General features: G+C 48.9%; 1 protein-coding gene across 1 annotated transcript; it reads left to right on the forward strand.

Annotated features, from left to right (window-relative positions):
* Window positions 1-5,037: 5,037 nt before the first annotated feature.
* SERPINA4 (serpin family A member 4) lies at window positions 5,038-12,838 on the forward strand. Its single transcript, XM_024982242.2, is given in 7 exon segments — window positions 5,038-5,326; window positions 5,329-5,643; window positions 5,646-5,723; window positions 9,775-10,048; window positions 11,577-11,724; window positions 12,643-12,716; window positions 12,718-12,838. Coding segments are annotated over 7 exon segments (1,290 nt in total). The 5' UTR covers window positions 5,038-5,046.
* Window positions 12,839-18,854: the final 6,016 nt, after the last annotated feature.

An 18,854-nucleotide genomic window follows, 5' to 3' on the forward strand; every position in this document is an offset into this window, starting at 1 on the left:
TAGTCAAGTCTGAGCTCAGGAGAGGGTATGTGGTGGTATGGACAGTGCTGTGTGTATAATTTTCTGAGCTGCTGCTGCTGCTGCTATGTCGCTTCAGTCGTGTCTGACTCTGTGCGACCCCATAGACGGCAGCCCAGCAGGACCCGCCGTCCCTGGGATTCTCCAGGCAAGAACGCTGGAGTGGGTTGCCATTTCCTCCTCCAATGCATGAAAGTGAAAAGTGAAAGTGAAGTCGCTTAGTCGTGTCCGACTCTTAGCGACCCCATGGACTGCAGCCTACCAGGCTCCTCCGTCCATGGGATTTTCCAGGCAAGAGTACAATTTACTTGCCTTGAGCAAGTTCTATCCCCCTCTATAAGAGGAAATGTTTGGCTAGATGAGCTAGATTTAACATTCTTTTAAAATAGCAGAGGGTGTGTTTTCCCAACCACAAAAGCCACCTTTTTTTTCACCCAAACTCCCAGGGTGAGGGTTTTGGGAATACCTGACGTTAGAGGAGATGCCTGTGCCGTTAAGAAATAGTAGTTAAAAAAAAAAAAAGAAAAAGAAAAAGAAAAAGAAATAGTAGTTAGCCCTCTGGTGGTGAAATATTAAACTGCAGGGAAGTCACACACTGACCCCATGGACTGTAGCCCACCAGGCTCCTCTGTCCATGGGATTTTCCAGGCAAGAATACTGGAGTGGGTTGCCATTTCCTTCTCCACACACATCTGGGAGTTGATTAAAAAGGCAGATGTCTGGATCCACTCTACACCACCCTCATGATTCTGATTCAAGAAACTTGGGGAACATCTGTGATTCTCTGCTTTTAACAAGTGTCCCTCTTGTGGAGGACCTCAGGGCCACGTTTGAACAATGTTGGTCTTTGGAAAAAGGCAACCACCTCCTTTCTGATGTCAATAGTTAGAAGTGGAAGTTGTCATTTGGGCTTTGGAGCCAGAGATGCCAGAGTTCAGATCCCAGCTCTCCCATTTACTAGCTGTGTGACCTCGAGCAAGACAGGTAACCTCTCTGGGCCTCCGCTCCACCCCAGTGCTGCAGAAGGGGAAGAGGGAAACTGACACGGATCTGGGCACACTTTAGGATGCCATCTGTTTCCCTCCTATGAGCCTTCCCAACGGTAAGCACTCCTAATTTGTCAGATGAGGAAAGTGAGGTTCAGAGAGGTGGAGTGATCTGCCCAAGGTCACACAGCGCAGTGGTAGCAGAGTGTGTCTAACACCCAAACCCAACCTCTGTCTAGAGCATCACAGGGGCAGGTGCCAGGGCAAAGGGCAGTCACTGGGTGCAGTGGGGTCAGGCTACCTGTCCCTCCAGCTGTAGCCAAGCATGTGCTGACCCCTGGAAGCCGTTGCATCAACCTCTAACTCATTGCAGAAGGCAGACCAAGTAGCAGAAACCCAAATTGTGGACTGGTGAAGAACAAATCATTTGTTTTCACATGCATGAGACCAAATATCAATAAGCATCTTTCCTTCATTCATTCCCTCGGTGAATACTGCTGGCACCCCTGCGGTATGCTATACCCTGTCCTGGCACTTGGGTTAGAGCCGTGAACAAAACTGGAGCTGATGTTCCAGCAGAGTGACAGTCTGTCCACGTAGAGAAAGAATAGTTCAGAGTGCAAATCCTACCTTGGAATCTGAGCTAGCAACTTCTCTGGGCAAGTTTTTTTATGGGATAGTATTGTGTGTGTGTGTGTGTGTGTGAGAGAGAGAGAGAGAGAGAATGAAGTGACATCAGAATTCTCTGTCTTACCTGGCACATCAGGTTCCTCTCTCATCCTGGTGTTGATGCCTTATTGTGTTGGTAATTTGGGCATGTCCCTGAACCTTCTGAGCTCCACAGCAGAGCTGGGACTTGGGCCCTGGGCCAGCTGAGTCCAGGCCCGTGCTGGGACCTGTCCTGCCCAGCCTGGGGCTCCCGGCCCTGTTTCACTGCTCTATACTGGTGTACAGTCCACTCAGTTCCACCAAGTACCTGGAGACCTATTCAGGAAAGCCTATTGGAGGAAGCCTGCGTGGTCTAGGGCATCTCATTCAGGACTCCGAGGGCCACATCACTCCCCAAATGGTCTGAAGAACAGCCAGACATCACCCCTACCTACAGCTATCCCAGAATGATTCAAGGCTGCTGGGGCTCCCTTTTTACTGCTCCCTGTTTACTGGAGAGACAGCAGCTTCATTTCCATGATTAGAGAGGAAGTGTGAGACTGGATTCCTGGGTCAAGGAGGTGTCTGTTCTCACCCTTGCTCCTGGGATGCAATGTCCTTGCCATCTATACTGTGTGATATCTTGGTGGGTTACATTGCAAAAACATGCAGCTATAAAGTTGGCAGTGAAGTGAGTGAAGTTGCTCAGTCATGTCCGACTCTTTGTGATCCCATGGACTGTAGCCTCCCAGGCTCCTCTGTCCATGGGATTATCCAGGCAAGAGTACTGAAGTGGGTTGCCATTTCTTCCTCCAAGGGATCTTCCCGACCCAGGGATCAAACCCAGGTCTCCTGCATTGCAGGCAGACGCTTTACTGTCTGAGCCTCCAGGGAGGCTAGCAGGCTCCTCTGGAAATCTCCTAGTCCAGGATTGCACTTTGGAGGCTGTGGGCAGGGTCTAGCCTCCAGATGGGTCTCACCTGGCTGCAGAGGGATGACTCCAGTTCCTCATGTCCACTATTCCCCACCTTGTCACCCTGGAAACTGCCTTCCCGGGTTTGAGAAGGCCCTGGAGTTTGTTGCCTCTGGCCCAGCTCTTCATTTGTAGGGGGTGGGGATCAGACTGAAGTGGTAGTACAGGGCAACAGACACCCGGAGAAGGGGATGGTTAGATTTAAGCTCACAAGGCAACTGAGAGGCAGAATGAAGACTAGGCCCACTAAGGGGTTCCCCTGACCTGCAGGGAAAAGCTTGTATCAGGCAAATCTCAACATGTAACACAAACTTGGAGGGTGAACTCTCTTGGGGCCCCAGCAAGGACGGCGGGTTCTCCTGGGGGAAGGTGAGCCAACTGGCAATGAGGTCTCTCTGTTTTGAGATTCCACGCTGTACCCATGGGTCTGTTCATTAATAATTACCTGATAGGGGAAGTGGTAGGTGGGGGCAAAGAGGCTTATCCAATCTTCCTGGGCTTGATAAACCCAAGCCACATCCCTGGGTGACCTTTAGAGCTGAGACAGCTGCCTGGGGGGCCACTCCAGGACTGACTGTGCTGTGAGTAACCCTATAAGGGCGGCGATGGAGACGATAAAGAGAAGATGACGAATCGTCCTGGATTGACCAGGACTGAATGTTCTGGAACAAAACTTTCAGTGTCTGGGGCAAAACTAGGACAGTCCTGGGTGAACTGGGACCACCGGTCACCCTCATTAGGGTGACAAAGGCTAGAGAGTCCCTTACATATGATTGCACCCACCTCCTTGTGGCCCTGGGTGGGGGGACTTGTGTTCATACCCAGAACAGCCTTCTCCAGCCACACACAGCTGGGGACTCAAGTCTTCCGGCTCCAGGTGCTTTTGAAAAGCTCCTGCCAGAGGGGAATTATGTGTAATCTCACCGCGAAGCTGGAGAGAATGTGTGAGAGGAAGCGAGGGGTGTTCCCTAGTGAGCACAGCAAACTGAATAGATGAGCCAGTGACTGTGCGGTCCCCACAGCCAAAGATATTTACTATTTGGCTCTTTAAAAAAAAAGTTTTCTGACCTCTGGTCTCAGAAAAAGATGACAGAGATTTGAATAAGGGTCATAGCAGTAGAGGGGCTGAATGGGGTGGGAGTGGAGGGAAGGCCAGACAGATAGTAAAGGGTGACAACCGGGTTTGGAGCCTGATAACTAGGTAATGGTAGGGACGTGTGATGGAGCAGAGAAGATTTGGTGGAGAAAATCTAGCATCCTGTTTGGGGCAGGTTAAGTCAGTCTAGTTAAGGCTATGGTTTTTCCTGTGGTCATGTATGGATGTGAGAGTTGGACTGTGAAGAAGGCTGAGCGCCGAAGAATTGATGCTTTTGAACTGTGGTGTTGGAGAAGACTCTTGAGAGTCCCTGGACTGCAAGGAGATCCAACCAGTCTATTCTGAAGGAGATCAGCCCTGGGATTTCTTTGGAGAGAATGATGCTGAAGCTGAAACTCCAATACTTTGGCCACCTCATGCAAAGAGTTGACTAATTGGAAAAGACTGATGCTGAGAGGGATTGGGGGCAGGAGGAGAAGGGGACGACAGAGGATGAGATGGCTGGATGGCATCACTGACTCGATGGACCTGAGTCTGAGTGAACTCCGGGAGTTGGTGATGGACAGGGAGGCCTGGCGTGCTGCGATTCATGGGGTCCAAAAGAGTCGGACACGACTGAGTGACTGAACTGAACTGAACTGAAGTTCATTAGGAAAAGGGACCAATTTTATTCCTGAGACTTTGGACAAATCATGTTCTGAGCATCAGCGATTTCATCTGTACAGGGATGATAAGAATACCAGTTCTATTTACCTCTATGTGGATAAGAGGGTCAAACAAAATAGCATAAAAGCGATTTTGCAAACTGTAAAGAAAACCACAGATGTTTGTGGAGTCAATGCTAGCATAGCCGTTGTTTAGCGGCTTTGCTGTGATGCGTCACTGGGTTAAGGAAATAAACTCATATGGTACAAGACAACCCGGGCTGAGTCCAGAGCCCTCTGTTCTAGCTAAGATATTAACTAGTTTGATGACTTGGTTGAGACACTTTGGGCCGAGATCAGGTGCATTCAGAGTGGTATGGCTGTAGACAAGACACTTTGGGAGTCTGTTACCCCGTCTCTGCAATGAGAATGGAGTCTAGTACCATGCAGAGCTCACAGAGATGGGAAAGGAAATGAGCCGGTGGACAGGGAGCCCTGTGCTTTGTAAATCTGAAGTCTGGCTATAGCATGCCAGGGCACCTCACATGTGGAGGTGCTGGGTGTTCGCTCGTCCCCCTCAAGCTCATGTGCAGGAGCTGAGGGACCACTTTCATCCTGGGGCCCTGCCCTCTGCCAGCCTTCTCCGAGGGGTGGAATGTTCCACTGGGGAGCTTCCTGGGCATGTTTTTTTCTCCTACAAACCTGAGACCACAGAAGATGCATCTGGCTGGCTTCCTGCTCCTCCTTCTGGCTGGACGACTGGTCCTTTCTCAAGGTCAGTTGCATCCCAAGCACTACGGCCAGGGTCATGCCCACCTCCCCCGTCAGGCTCCCGGCACAGGTGAGGGCTTCTCCAGCCTCAAGATCAACCCAGGCAACACCACCTTTGCCCTCCACTTCCACCACCTGTTGGCTTCCCAAGCCCCCGGGGGCAGTATCTTCTCCCCTCTAAGCATCTCCACAGACTAGCTATGCTGTCCCTGGAGGTCAGCTTGCACAGCAGGACTCAGATCCTGGAGGGTCTGGGCTTCAACCTCACACAGGTATCAGAGTTTGACAGCCACCAAGGCTTCCAGAACCTTCTGCACACTCTCTACCTCCCAGGCAACAGGCTGGAGGTATGCATGGGCAACGTCTTGTTCCTGAGCCCTGAGCAGCTGCTTCTTCTGAGAATCCTCAAGGACTCCGCAAGCTTCTGTGAGTCTAGACTCTTCTGCACCAACTTCAAAGACTCTGTGAGCATGACCCAGCTAATCAACCACCACCTTAGGTAGGAAACTTGGGGAAGATCGTGAATTTGGTCAGCAAGCTCAATGCCGATACTACGATGATGCTGGTAAATTACGTGTACTTCAAAGGTCAGTGTGTTGGTGAATCCCACTCTTCCCTTTCCCCCTAACTTACTGAAGGCTCACGTGTCAAAGAGAAACCCCTCAAAACAGAAAGTGGATGGATTGAGTCTGATACATTGAGCAGACTTCAGGAAATTTAATGTTAGAGCATCAGATATTTAAGTTTGTATAATATTGATTTCCATCCCTTCATACTTCTAGACAGGTTTTCTTATTTATTTTTTTAATAACAGCAATGCATGTGTGACAAAAATCTTATGAATTCATATCAAAGCTTTACCCCTTACCAAGAGTGCAAATCCAGCAGGCTGTTTGCTTGAAGTGAGGATATGAGTCCCTGCTTCAAGTTTTATTTCTAAGGATCAAATGATGTCACATATTTATATGTTCCTTAGAGGAGGGCCTGAAGGGATTGGCAAGCTTTAGGTCCCAGCCAAATCCAACAGACCACCTGTTTTTGTAAATAAAGTTTTATTGGCACACAGCCACACCCACTCATTTATGTATTATCTCTGACAGCCTTTGCAAGACAGAGATTAACTGTTGCTACTGAGACAGAATGACCTGTAAAGCATAAAATATTTACTTTCTGACCCGTTGCAGAAGAAGATTGCAGATCTCTGAGCATTAGACATGCTCAATAAATAGAGCATTTGCAATTACTCTAATGACAACAATTTTGAAGACCTTTAAAAATACATAAAAGTATAAAAAATACATGGAAGTATAAAAGAAAAAATAGAAGTTGTCCATAATCTTACCTTCCTGAGTGAACCAGCATTATTTAGCCTAATTCCTTCCAGTCTTCTATTTATACACATATGTTGATAGAGTTGAAATCACAGGTGGGGACGTTTTTGTATAGTGTGTATCACGTAGGGTGCCATCCAGGGAGCAGAGTCACCGTAAGTGTTAAGAGAAAGAGGATTGTCCTAGGAATTAGACTTGGTGTATTTGTGGGAGGGACTGGGGAAGTGAAGGTCTGGAGGAAGAATTTGGAGGGACAGAGAAAAAGGCACTGGAGCTGGTAGACAAGTTGGAACTTCTCTGGAAGTCTGTATGCCAGCTGGGCACATCCAGCCACCAGATTGGTTCTACATAGGGGGAGCCTGGGAAGAGGCCCAGGCCGTAGTCTGGGGACACAGTTGGGCACCATGGAGGAGCTGGACGTTGAACGTGGAGGACAGCATGGGTATCTGCAGCACACACCTCCTCTGGTCTGTCCATCACCTCGTCTGTCCATCATCTCATCTGCCTTCAACGGGCGATGGCTGTTTCACATCTGACTCCCAGTCTCCTGCTGTGACCACCTTGAATCTACAGGAAACACATTCTGGGAAACAGCCCCAGACTAACAATTCAGCCACACTGGTCATTGCTTGCATTTTACATGTAGAATTTTTACACTTAGAATTTTTACACACCATTGAAAATTAAAAAAAAATTTACATGTAGGATTTTTACACCATAGAAAATTAAAAAAAAAATAAATTCTGCAATAACTATACATTCACAGGAAGTTGCAGAGTTGTGTGGAGAGGTCCCATGTACCTTTCACTCAGGTTCCCCTGGATAATGTCTTACATTTGCTGCTGTTGTTTAGTTGCTCAGCTGTGTCTGACTCTTTGCGATCCCACGCAAAGAGCATTAGACATGTCTGTCTCCTCTGTCCGTGGAATTTCTCAGGCAAGAATACTAGAGTGGGTTGCCATTCCCTTCTCCAGGGGATGTTCCCGATCCAGGTGTCGAACCCACATCTCCTGCATTGCAGGCAGATTCTTTACCACTGAGCCACCCAGGGAACATCTTACATAATTGTATACAGTTGCAAACCAGGAATTTATTTATAAAATTTTATTTTATTTATAAAAATAAACAAACTTTATTCAGATGTTATCAGTTTTCACATGCACTCATGTGTGTGTGTAGTTTTACGCTCTTGAAAAATTTATTTAGATCTCATTTTAGTGGCTGTACAATATTCTATTAACTCCATTCAACTGGAAAAAATAATATAATTTACAGGTATAATATACACTCTCACCACACCCAAATCTCTGGCCAGAAATAATGAAGTTTTTGGTGCTCTCTTCCTGTAACCTTCTTTCCAATTGGGTTAGTGCTCGTGGCACAGGCAAAAGGCTCTCCAGAAATAGAAGAGAAATAGCCTGCCCTCTGACACATTTGCCTGTCACCTTGGGGATATAAATGTAGCCTCAAGCCCTCAATCTAGGTCACATGGTGTGAAGAGTGGAATGACTGTGGTTTATCTTTAAAAATGAAAAGTACCTAGAAGAAAACAAACCAAAGATGTGCAGCATCTTTCTAGATAAAATTATATTGAGAGATACTGAAGTGGGCAAACAAACAAAAAAAAATAGTATACTGAATTTATGAATAGGGAGACTTAATGCGCTAAATATGTCAGCCCCCCAGCAATTGATCTAAATTTTTTAATGTAATCCCAACAGTTTTGGGGGGAAATTTTTGTTTATTTTTGGCTGCACTGGGTCGTCACTGCTGTGCACAGGCTTCCTTTAGTTGCCATAGGTGAGGGTTACTCTCTGGCTGTGGTGTGCAGGCTTCTCTCTGTTGCTGAGCATGGATGGTAGTGTGCGAGGGCTCAGTAGTTGTGACCCATGGGCTGAGCTGCTCTATAGCACATGGGATCTTCCTGGACTACAGATTGAATCTGTGTTCCCTGCATTGGCTGATGGATTCTTAACCAGTGGACTGCTAGGGAAGTCCCTCCTAACAGCTTTTTAAAAGATTATTTTTGGTGCCAGTTAACAAGCTGATTCTAAAATGTATGCGAGAGAGCAAAGGGCCAAGAATAGCTAAAAAGGGAGAACCTGCCTGCTGGGGAGCAAGACCGGTTATAAATCTATATTAATTTAGACTGTGTGGTAGACCAAGGGGACAGAATAGAAAGGCTGGAATAGAACCCAGAAGTGGCCCCTTGGATATACAAACATCTGATATTTGACAAAACCTGCATGATAGAATGTTGAGAAAAAGGATAGATTTTTTTTTTTTTAAGTGGTGTAGGGACAGTACCCTCATGGGGGGAAAAATGATTTTGTACGCCTCCCTCCTACTGATAATAAGCATTCATTCCAGGTGACATAAAGCCCTAAATGCAAAAGGTAAGAGCAAAGCTTGTAGATGATGGAGGGAAGTATCTTCAGGACCTGGAGGTGGGAAAATGTCCCTGGGTAGGACACAGAGATCTAACCATAAAGGAAAAAACTGATATGCTCGCTGCATTACAGTGGAGAATTTCAGTCACCAAAGCACACCATTATGAAAGTGAAAAGACAAGCCAGGGAGGAAGAAAACTCACTGACAACATACAGAATTGATAAACAACTAGTGTTCAGAGAGCTGCAAGTCACTAAGAAACAGCCCTATAGAAATACGGGTCAAAAACGTCGCCTGGCACTGAGCCAAAATCAAACAAACAACCCGCTACCAAAACTAATAAAAAACTCCCGTGTGCTCGTGCTAAGTCACTTTAGTCATGTCTGACCCTGTGCAGCCCTATGGACTGTAGCCTGCCAGGCTCCTCTGTCCATGGGATTCTCCAGGCAAGAATACTGGAGTGGGTTGCCACGTCCTCCTCCAGGGCATCTTCCTGATCCAGGGATCGAACCCGTATCTCTTACATCTACCTGCATTGGCAGGGGGTTCTTTACCACTAGCGCCACCAGTTGATCCATAAACACAGAAGAGTACTCGATCTTACTTTAAACTGAGAAAGGGCATGTCTGAAGCACAATGAGCTACCACTACACAAACACCAGGTTGACAAAATGAAGTCCAACAATTTCAAGTAACTGGTGAAGACATGAAAAGATCTTGCTGGGTATCCTCTTGGGTCTCTTACTTTAGAATCTTTCTGAACCCCCAGGTCCATGCCCCAGGCAGGTCTGGTGTTGAACTGATGGGATGGTAAGGTAAGGGTCTGGAGTGATGGTTGGGGGGGTGTGTTTCTTGGATGGAGGATGGGCTTATTTGTCCACAAATGCCTGCTACCCTCTTCCCTTCTTCCCTCCAGCTCTGTGGGAGAAACCATTCATCCCTTCCTTGACTGCTTCCCACAACTTCTATGTTGATGAGGACACCACAGTCAAGGTGCCTATGATGCCACAGGATACCCAGCACCACTGGTATCCTCACAACAGGTACTTGCCCTGCTTGGTGCTGTGGATGTATTGCCAAGGAAACATAACAACCCTCTTTATCCTTCCTAATGAAGGGAAGATGGAGCAGGTGGAAGAGGTTTTGACTCCCAAGATGCCAACAAGATGGAGCAACTTGTTCCGGAAGAGGTAATCCATCAGGGCATGGTGCAGGCTGTGTCTTCACTGTGAACCCTTCCAACCAGAGCCAGTGTCCCAAATTGGAAAGGGGATCACCAAATTTTGGAAGAAGTCTTACTTTCTCCAAGACTTTCCATGCTGCTGCTTAGTCGCTTCAGTCGTGTCCAACTCTGTGGGACACCAGAGATGGCAGCCCACCGGGACCCACCGTCCCTGGGATTCTCCAGGCAAGAACACTGGAGTGGGTTGCCATTTCCTTCTCCGATACATGAAAGTGAAAAGTGAAAGTGAAGTCGCTCAGTCGTGTCCGACTCTTAGCGACCCCATGGACTGCAACCCACCAGGCTCCTCCGTCCATGGGATTTTCCAGGCAAGAGTACTGGAGTGGGGTGCCAGGGCCTTCTCCGACTTTCCATGGGTTTCCTTAAATAAGGATTGCCAATACTGTATCTAAATTTTGCCCTCATTAGTGAAGAGAGAACCAGACTAGGAGTTAGGAATCCTGGGTTTAGATGTAGCACTTATACTACCCACTCCAGGATCCTTGCCTGGGAAATCCCATGGATGGAAGAGCCTGGTGGGCTGCAGTCCATGGGGTTGCATAAGAGTCGGATACGACTAAACAACAACAACTTGTACTGCACAAGTCCGGGGTGAAGAGACACCAGCTCTCTGAGGGTCCACCTTGTGCAATGAATGAGTAGATTTCTGGTCAAGATGCTGACCATTATGCTATAGAGGTATTTAGCAAAACCCCACCCACCCACCCCAGCAAGTACCAAGGAAGCTTTCACATCACCCTGAGGCTATGAGGAGGAAAAGTCTTCAAACACACTTGAGAAAAGGACCTCAGGTCAAGGCCATATGGGGGTGGGCAATTCACACAACTCATGTGGTAGAGGAATTCTATCCAAAGAAATCACCGGTTGCAAACAAGTGAAAACCATGGGGCCCCATCAGTTCAGTTGCTCGGTTGTGTCCAGCTGTTTGTGATTCCATGGACTGCAGCACACCAGACCTCCCTATCTATCACCAATTCCTGGAGCCTGCTCACACTCATGTCCATCGAGTCAGTGATGCCATCTAACCACCTCATTCTCTGTCATCCCCTCTTCTTCCTGCCTTCAATCTTTCCCAGCATCAGGGTCTTTTCCAATGAGTTAGCTCTTCGCATCAGGTGGCCAAAGTACTGGAGTTTCAGCTTCAGCATCAGACCTTCTAACGAATATTCAGGACTGATTTTGGCCCCATCAGAGACAAAGGTAAAACTGCCGCATGAGGAGACCTGTATCTCCTGACACGTGTGCAGAAAACCACCTCTGTTTAGAAGAGCTGCCAAAGGAAGGAGACCTTGCAGATGGCTGACCCCGGGGTCAAAGGAGCCTGGCTTTAAGTCACTGGGAGCACTCACTGAGGGCATGGCACAGAACTCTGATGGAGTGAGGGCAGGGAGCGAGTGCCCTTGAGAAGAGCCCAGCCTAGATGGGACCCCTGGCTAGTTCAAGAGTCCAGTGTTTTAACCCACTGCCTCTTTCAGCCATTTTTATGGGAAGCTCAAGTTGTATCTCCCCAAGTTCTCCATTTCTGGCGCCTATAGATTAGATCAGATTTTGCCCAAGCTGGGCATCACAGACCTGGGTATCAACCCCTGGAGACCTTGGAGGGGAACTTCTACCTCTTGGAAGGTGCTGGGTGCTGGGTGCTCTCCCGGCCACCATGTGAAGTCTCAGAGCCCGAGTTTTACTCAATAATCCCTGGGTGTAGGGAGCCAAGAAGTAACCCACCGTGTGCTGGGTGTGGTGCTCGATGCTGGGAATCCAGGGGCCACCAGGCCCCTGCCCTCAGAGAGCTGTCCCAGTCAAGTCACAGATGGTGGCAACAAGAGTGACAAATGCAGAGACAGAAACAGAGGGAGGACGCAGACGAGGCTGGGTTGTTTCATGCATTTCTTAGGTGAAAAAAAGGGACCTGTGACCTCAGTTATGTAAGACAAAGTTGTGCTAGAGGGTAGAGTCTTGGGCTTGAGAGTTCAAGTTTCAGTTCCGCCTCTTATGACGTTAGAAGTTCTGCATCTTAGGACCCTCCTTTGACTCCACGGTCAGCCGTCTGCAATGTTACCCAGCCTCTGGATTTACCTTCCTCATCTGTAAAACAGACATAAGACATTGACATCATAGGATGGTTAAGAAGATTTAAAAGAGTGTAGGCACACAGTGTGTGCTCAATAAATGATCACAATCACCATTGTATAAATAAGGGATCTTTAGCTCAATGACCCTCCCCACGGTGCAGAAATTCCTGCTGTGTTTTCTCAACAAATGGCTTTGGTCTTCAGTGGTTTCTGGTCTCTCCAGGCTTCCCTAAGCCCTGACTCATGCTCTCTGGTGGCTCAGATGGTAAAGAAGCTGCCTACAATGCCCTGGGTCAGGAAGATCCCCTGGAGGAGGGCATGGCTACCCACTCCAGTGTTCTTGCCTGGAAAGTCCCATGGACAGAGGGAGCCTGGCAGGCTACAGTCCATGGGCTCGCAAAGTGTTGGACACAGCTGAGCGACTAACATACACACGCTCTCTCGGCGCTAACACTAGCCATTTCCCTTTCAGAGTTTCCGCAAGGCCATCCTGGAGGTGGGTGAAGTTGGCACCCAGGCTGCAGTGGCCCCCGGCAGTTTTGCCACCTTTTGGCCCCCAGGACAATTGCTAAGCCCTTTGGTTTAACCAGTTCTTCCTTGTGATCTTTTCCACCAATGCCCAGAGCATCTTCTTTCTGGGAAAAGTGGTCAACCCCACAAAACCATAGCCCTCCCAGGGCTGGCTTGTCTGTTACAAGCAGGAGGACGTAGCCTGGAGGGAGAGGCATGAGCAGCTCTGGGCTTGGAGTGGAGGATACAGAAGATGCTGAGGATCTGGGGCAGAAGTTGTTGGTGAAGGATGCGGGTGGTATCTGAAGGGTGTGGACTGGACACCCAGCTCCTCAGGGCTGTGTCACCCCAGACAGACCATCTAACCTCTTTGAGCAGGTCTACCCTGGAAAGTGGGAGAAATGTCCACCACCAGCCGCACTGCCCAGGGTAGTTATACAGATTAAACAAAATGATGGCTACGGGGAGCCTGGCTCAGCGCTTCCCACATAGTGGATACTCAATCAATGCATCCCTTTCCTATCCCTCTGGGGTTTGCCTGTGGTCCCCTGGCACACCTGGTCCAGGATGCAGTGGTGAGATGTTCCAAATTTCAGTAAGTTCACGAGGTGTGTGTGTGTGTGTGGTAGGCAGTCGTGGTGTGGGCAGCCAGTGGACAGGGCAGGTGCCGTTTCAGAGCCAGGGTTCAGAAGGCCTTGGCAGGGAGAGTGTCCACCAAGGCATCTGCTACCGAGACTGGAGATGGAGGCTCAGGGAGGCAAGCTATTGCAAGGGAGCTCAGGCCCTGCCCCACCTGTGGTCACGGGGATGTGGCCAGTATCCCTCTCAGAGCAGATTGCCATGGCCACGGACTGAGCTTCACAAGGAGAAGTGTGAGATGTAGGAGTCTAGAGGCCTATCTTCCCATCCCTGCTGTGCCATCGAGGTGCTCTGAGACTTTTGTGGTCCTTCCCCCTCTGGACTTCAGTGTCCCCACCTCAGTAATGTTAGCTGGCCCAGTATTAAAAAGCAGAGACATCACTTTGCTGACAAAGGTCCATCTAGTTAAAGCTATGGTTTTTCAGTTATGGTTGGATGTAAAAGTTGGACTATAAAGAAGTCTGAGTGCTGAAGAGTTGATGCTGTTGAACTGTGGTGCTGGAGAAGACGCTTGAGAGTTCCCTGGACAGCAAGGAGATCAAACCAGTCAATCCTAAAGGAAATCAGCCCTGAATATTCATTGGAAGGACTGGTGCTGAAGCTGAAACTTCAATACTTTGTCCACCTGATGTGTAGAGATGACTCATTGGAAAAGATCCTGACCCTGGGAAAGACTGAAGGCAGGAGGAGAAGGGGACGACAGAGGATGAGATGGTTGGATGGCATCACTGACTTGATGGACATGAGTTTGAGTAAACTCAGGGAGATAGTGAAGGACAGGGGAGCCTGGCGTGCTGCAGTCCATGGGATTACAAAGAGTCAGACACGACTTAGCAACTGAATAACAACAGGTGGCCCAGCTCGGACCGTCTTTGAGTTTGTGGGGTGAAACCTCTGAGGAGGGACCACTCAGAGTCTGTGAGAATAAACCTCTCCCCCTCCCATGGGAGGAGGCAGGCTGACAGGACCTGGCTGTGTTTGTCCTAAACCTCAGTAATTTCCAGCAAATGCAAGGTCTAGTGGGTTTTGTTCATTTGTCTGTTTTGAAGGTGAGTGTCAGAGGCAGCAGGAGGTTTCACAGCCACAAAATCAGAGTTTACATTGGTGACAAGGAAAAGTAGACTGAGCACCATCTACAGAGCTGACAATTATTCAAGAATCAAAATATTCCAGGGACTGTGTGACTTGGTCCTGGTCCTTGGCCCAAATAATGCCACGATGGCAGAATAGAATCATGTCAGGAAGCTAGGAAGCCAGTATCTGGAGCAGGAAACAGACAACTTTTTTGATGGAAAAAGCCATGGGGAACAAACTGAGGAGTGGAAGATTCTGGGGTCTCCCCCATTTTCTCTGTAACACAGCTGATGGCCTCAGGTGTCACCGACAGAGAGAAGATCCTATAGGAGGAAATATCTCAGCAATGCCAGCCCAGCGCTAACCACACCAGCTCTGGGCTACAAGGTCAGGAGCCTGCCAGGGCTCAGCACCAAGTCCTCCAAGGCCCCAAGGACCTCACTCTTTTCTTGCCAACCCTGGTTTAATTGGTCCATTTCCCCCTGCACCTGCTGGGATGTTGGATTCTATTTTTCAACAGCCAGGCAAGAGATAGTTAAGCGCAGGCTGACTCACTTCCCTGTCTGCCCCTACAGCAGCAGGGGGTGGGTGGATTTGAGTCCCAGACAAGCCTGGAAGAAATGCAGGCCTGGGGTTACCATGGCGATGACACTGCTGGAGTGAGGTGAGGAAGAGAAGCTCTGGTGTGAGGAAGGGGAGGAGAGGGGTGCAGTCCCCTTGAGAGTGATGCCTTCTTGTTCTGATTAAGCTCATCTCATTCCCTCCTCTGCTCAAAAGCACTCAATGGCTCCCTATTGCCTCCAGGATAAAGTTCATATTCTTCCAACTGTAGTCAAGGCCCCCATCCCAATCTTGTCCCTGCCTGCCTCTCCCGCCCCTGACTCCTCTCTTGCCTTCACTCACCCAGTGACTGCACTCATGGAAAGTCTGATGTCTTCCCAGGCTACCCATAGCTTCCCACCTTTGGGCTTCTGTCCCTTCAGATCCCTATCACCCAGAATGCTCCCTTCCCCATCTCTGAGAATCTATTAGGATTTCCAACAAGTGCCTCCTGCTGTCCCTAAGGAAGACGGTCTTCCTACTATTAAACATGGCTGGCTGACATTAATCTCTGCCTCCCACTGGGTCAACCCTGGCCCCTCCTAGACGGAACATCTCAGAGGGAGAACCCTATTCACATTGCATTCCCTTCACTCACCTTAGTACCTGACCCCAGTGCTGATCAGCTGGTCTGGCACGTGACTCAGGCCCAACCAATGGTTCGTGACTGAATGAATGAATGGAAGAGGCTGTACCCTGAGCAAGGTCCCCATGTTATTTGTTCTGTATCACCACCCCCCGACACACCCCAGGAATTGATTGGGTAAATATTTAGTCCAGCTTCTCAGATTTCAAAATGTCCTTTGGAGCATTAAAAAAAAAAAATTAAAAAGATCTACAGGGCTGTGTGTGACCCTTGTTTTGCTACTTGGGAGGCACACTGTGGGCATGGAGTTCAGTGTCGGGAGGTGGGGTATGCTGGTGATTTCTGTCATTCTCCTCTGGCAGGAAAGGCACAGTCTTTCTTCACCTTGCAATTGGAGAGCGGAGGGAGGAAAGGGAGTGTCATGAGTGTCGTGGTGGAGCTTGGGGGACCCGGATGCCAGTGGATGGATGAATTGCCCTGCCCTCATAAGCAAGTGTGGAGAGAAACATCGTGGGTTCATTTGGTTATTCATTCTCTCCTTCAACAAACAGTGGACTGGCCACTAGCCAGGAAGCCAGGGGGATTTCCTCAATGGGAGAAGAGGCACTTGAAATTTGGGCTGGGACAGAAAGTCTGCATTCCCAGCGTCTCTGTTACCCGCACCGAGGACAAGCTCTTACCTCTCCAGATTTCACTTTCCGCACCTGTAAGTGGGTACATAATCCCGCAGCATCTATAGAGGTAGGGATCAGATGGACATGGGATCAGTGGAAGATCCAGGCCTGGGAACCCCCAGCTCTGATGGAGCCTGTGAATGTGTGGACATGTGAAGGGCAGGAGAGTGTCTGTTCCATCCCTGGCTGCCTGGGAAGGCGAAGTGTCCTTCTCTGAGCCAGAGCAGATCTAAGCCTAATGGTTTCCAAGCCCTGAGCATCTGCAGCGAGCAAGGCACAGTGACAAGTGCTTTCAGGGAGTTACCAAGAGGCCACGAGCATCTGAGCACAGAGCTGGACTTTGGAGGCAGAATGCCTGTGCTTGAACCTGCACTTGACCCATGACGGAGTACACGAGTTGGTTAGTGTACTAATTTTGCTCTAACAAAGGACCACAGCTGAGTGGTTTAACAACAGAAGTGTATTATTTCACCCTTCTGGAGGCCAGTATGCCATGATCAAGGTGATGGCAGAATGGTGGAGTTGGTTCCTTCTGAGGCTCGGAGGGGGCATCTGTCCCGGCCTCTCCCCTGGCTTCTGGGGGTTCCCTGGCCATTTTTCCTTGGCTTGTAGATCTCCGCTTCGTCTTCACATGGTGTTCTCCCTGTGTGGGGGTCTCTTCCCAGATTTCCCCCTTTTACAAGGACGTCAGCCATACTGGATTAAAGGCCCAGCCTCATTCCGAATGACTTCACCCGAACTAATTACATCAGCAATGACCCTATTTCCAAATCAGGTCACCTCCTGAAATGCTGGTGGTTAAGTCTTCAATTTTGGGGAGATGTGCTTGAACCTCTGACCCGATGCGGGACTTGGGTCCCCCGTCTGTGCCTCAGTTCCCTCGCCTGTGAAATGGAGATGAGGCACCTAACGCATGAGTAGACTCTGGATGAGTCACTGTGTCTAAAGCACCTAGCTTTGCTGTTTCACAAATGCTCCCTACTGTTATTTCATTTTATCTCTTATCACAACTCTCCCCTAGGGCAGGGTCACAACTCCACCTCCCCGCCAGAGCTGGCAGGTGGCCTGAGCAGGTAAAGCAGGCTGACAGCCATGGGGACCAAGAAGGTGGAATAATAAGAGCCCCCATTGAAAGACATTTCTGTTCCACGTTGTCACACTCACTTGGGGGTGACAGAACTCAGTTCTGCCCAGGGTGAAACTCACCTATTGGGAATAGTACTCTTCTTTGCTCTGGATGTCAATGGAAAAATAAATCTAGCATGACTTACTCAGTCCTTAAAATCCCCATATCCTGGCCACTGACTCATCCTACTATCTCACCCCCGTTGTTGTGGACTGAATTGTGTCCTCCAAAAGTTTGTATATAGAAGCCTGAACCCCCAGTGAATGGGCCTTCAGGGAAGTAATTAAAGTTCGGTGAGGTCATAAAGACAGGATCCTCATCTCATAGCACTAAGTGTGCTTATTAGAGGAAGAGACACCAGAGCTTGCTTCTTCTCTCTCTCCCTCTTTCTCTGTCCCCACACAGGCACAGAGGAGGGACTGTGTTAGGACTCAGCAAGGAGGTGCCATCTACAAGCCAGGAAGACAGATCTCACTAGAAACGAACCTGAACATCACCTTGGTCTCAGACTTCCAGCTGCCAGAACTGAGAAACATGTTTCTTTTGTGTGAGCCCCTCCATCTGTAGTCTTTTGTTTGGGTAGAGCAGACTAATCTGTGCCCTGAGACACCCTCAGAACTTTCTCTTTCAAGTGTTCCCGTCCCCAGCCCCCCTTCCTTCAGAACCTGAGTGGCAATGGGGAGTCAGGGCTTGCCCTGTTCCCCAGATTATCAAGCTAGTCCCTAGACTGTAAGCCTGGGACATGGTACGTGGGGTGCCTCCACAGACATACACACGGGCTGGAGAAGTCTTTTCAGCATCTTATTTAGCCCCATCTTTCATCAGAAACCCGTTTTAAGGTATTACACTAGTCTCCCATCGCTGCCGTAACCAATTAGGACCAACTGGGCAGGGTAAAGCAACACAAGTTTATTCTCTTATGGCTCTGGAGGTCAGAAGTTCAAAATGGGTCTTCCTGGGCCAACATCAAGATGTCGTGTCAGCAGGGTGTGCTTCTGGAGTTCCTTGGCCCAATGCCCCACATCCCATTGTTTATTTCCTCCTGCTTCCCTGGTCATGTCTCCTTCCAAGAGACTCTCAAAAGGTAACAAACACTGATTCCCTTGCCTCCTCTGACTCTGCTCTCTCTTTCCCCCCGATTCTGCTTCTCTCCCTTATAAAGAAGGGCCCTTATGATAACACTTAGGACTCACCTGGGGAATCCATAACAGTACTCCCCAATCCCGTTTCAAGATCAATCAAAGTCCCTTTTGTTCTATCAGGTCACTGTCACAGGTTTTGGGTGTTAGGACATGGATATCTTTGGGAAGCTGTTGTTATCCATACTACACACATCTTCGGTTGCTGCTGCTGCTAAGTCGCTTCAGTCGTGTCCGACTCTGTGTGACCCCATAGATGGCAGCCCTCCAGGCTCCCCCATCCCTGGGATTCTCTAGGCAAGAACACTGGAGTGGGTTGCCATTTCCTTCTCCAAT

The sequence above is a fragment of the Bos taurus genome, chromosome 21 (genome assembly GCF_002263795.3).
Source record: "Bos taurus isolate L1 Dominette 01449 registration number 42190680 breed Hereford chromosome 21, ARS-UCD2.0, whole genome shotgun sequence".
NCBI classification, from domain to species: domain Eukaryota; kingdom Metazoa; phylum Chordata; class Mammalia; order Artiodactyla; family Bovidae; genus Bos; species Bos taurus.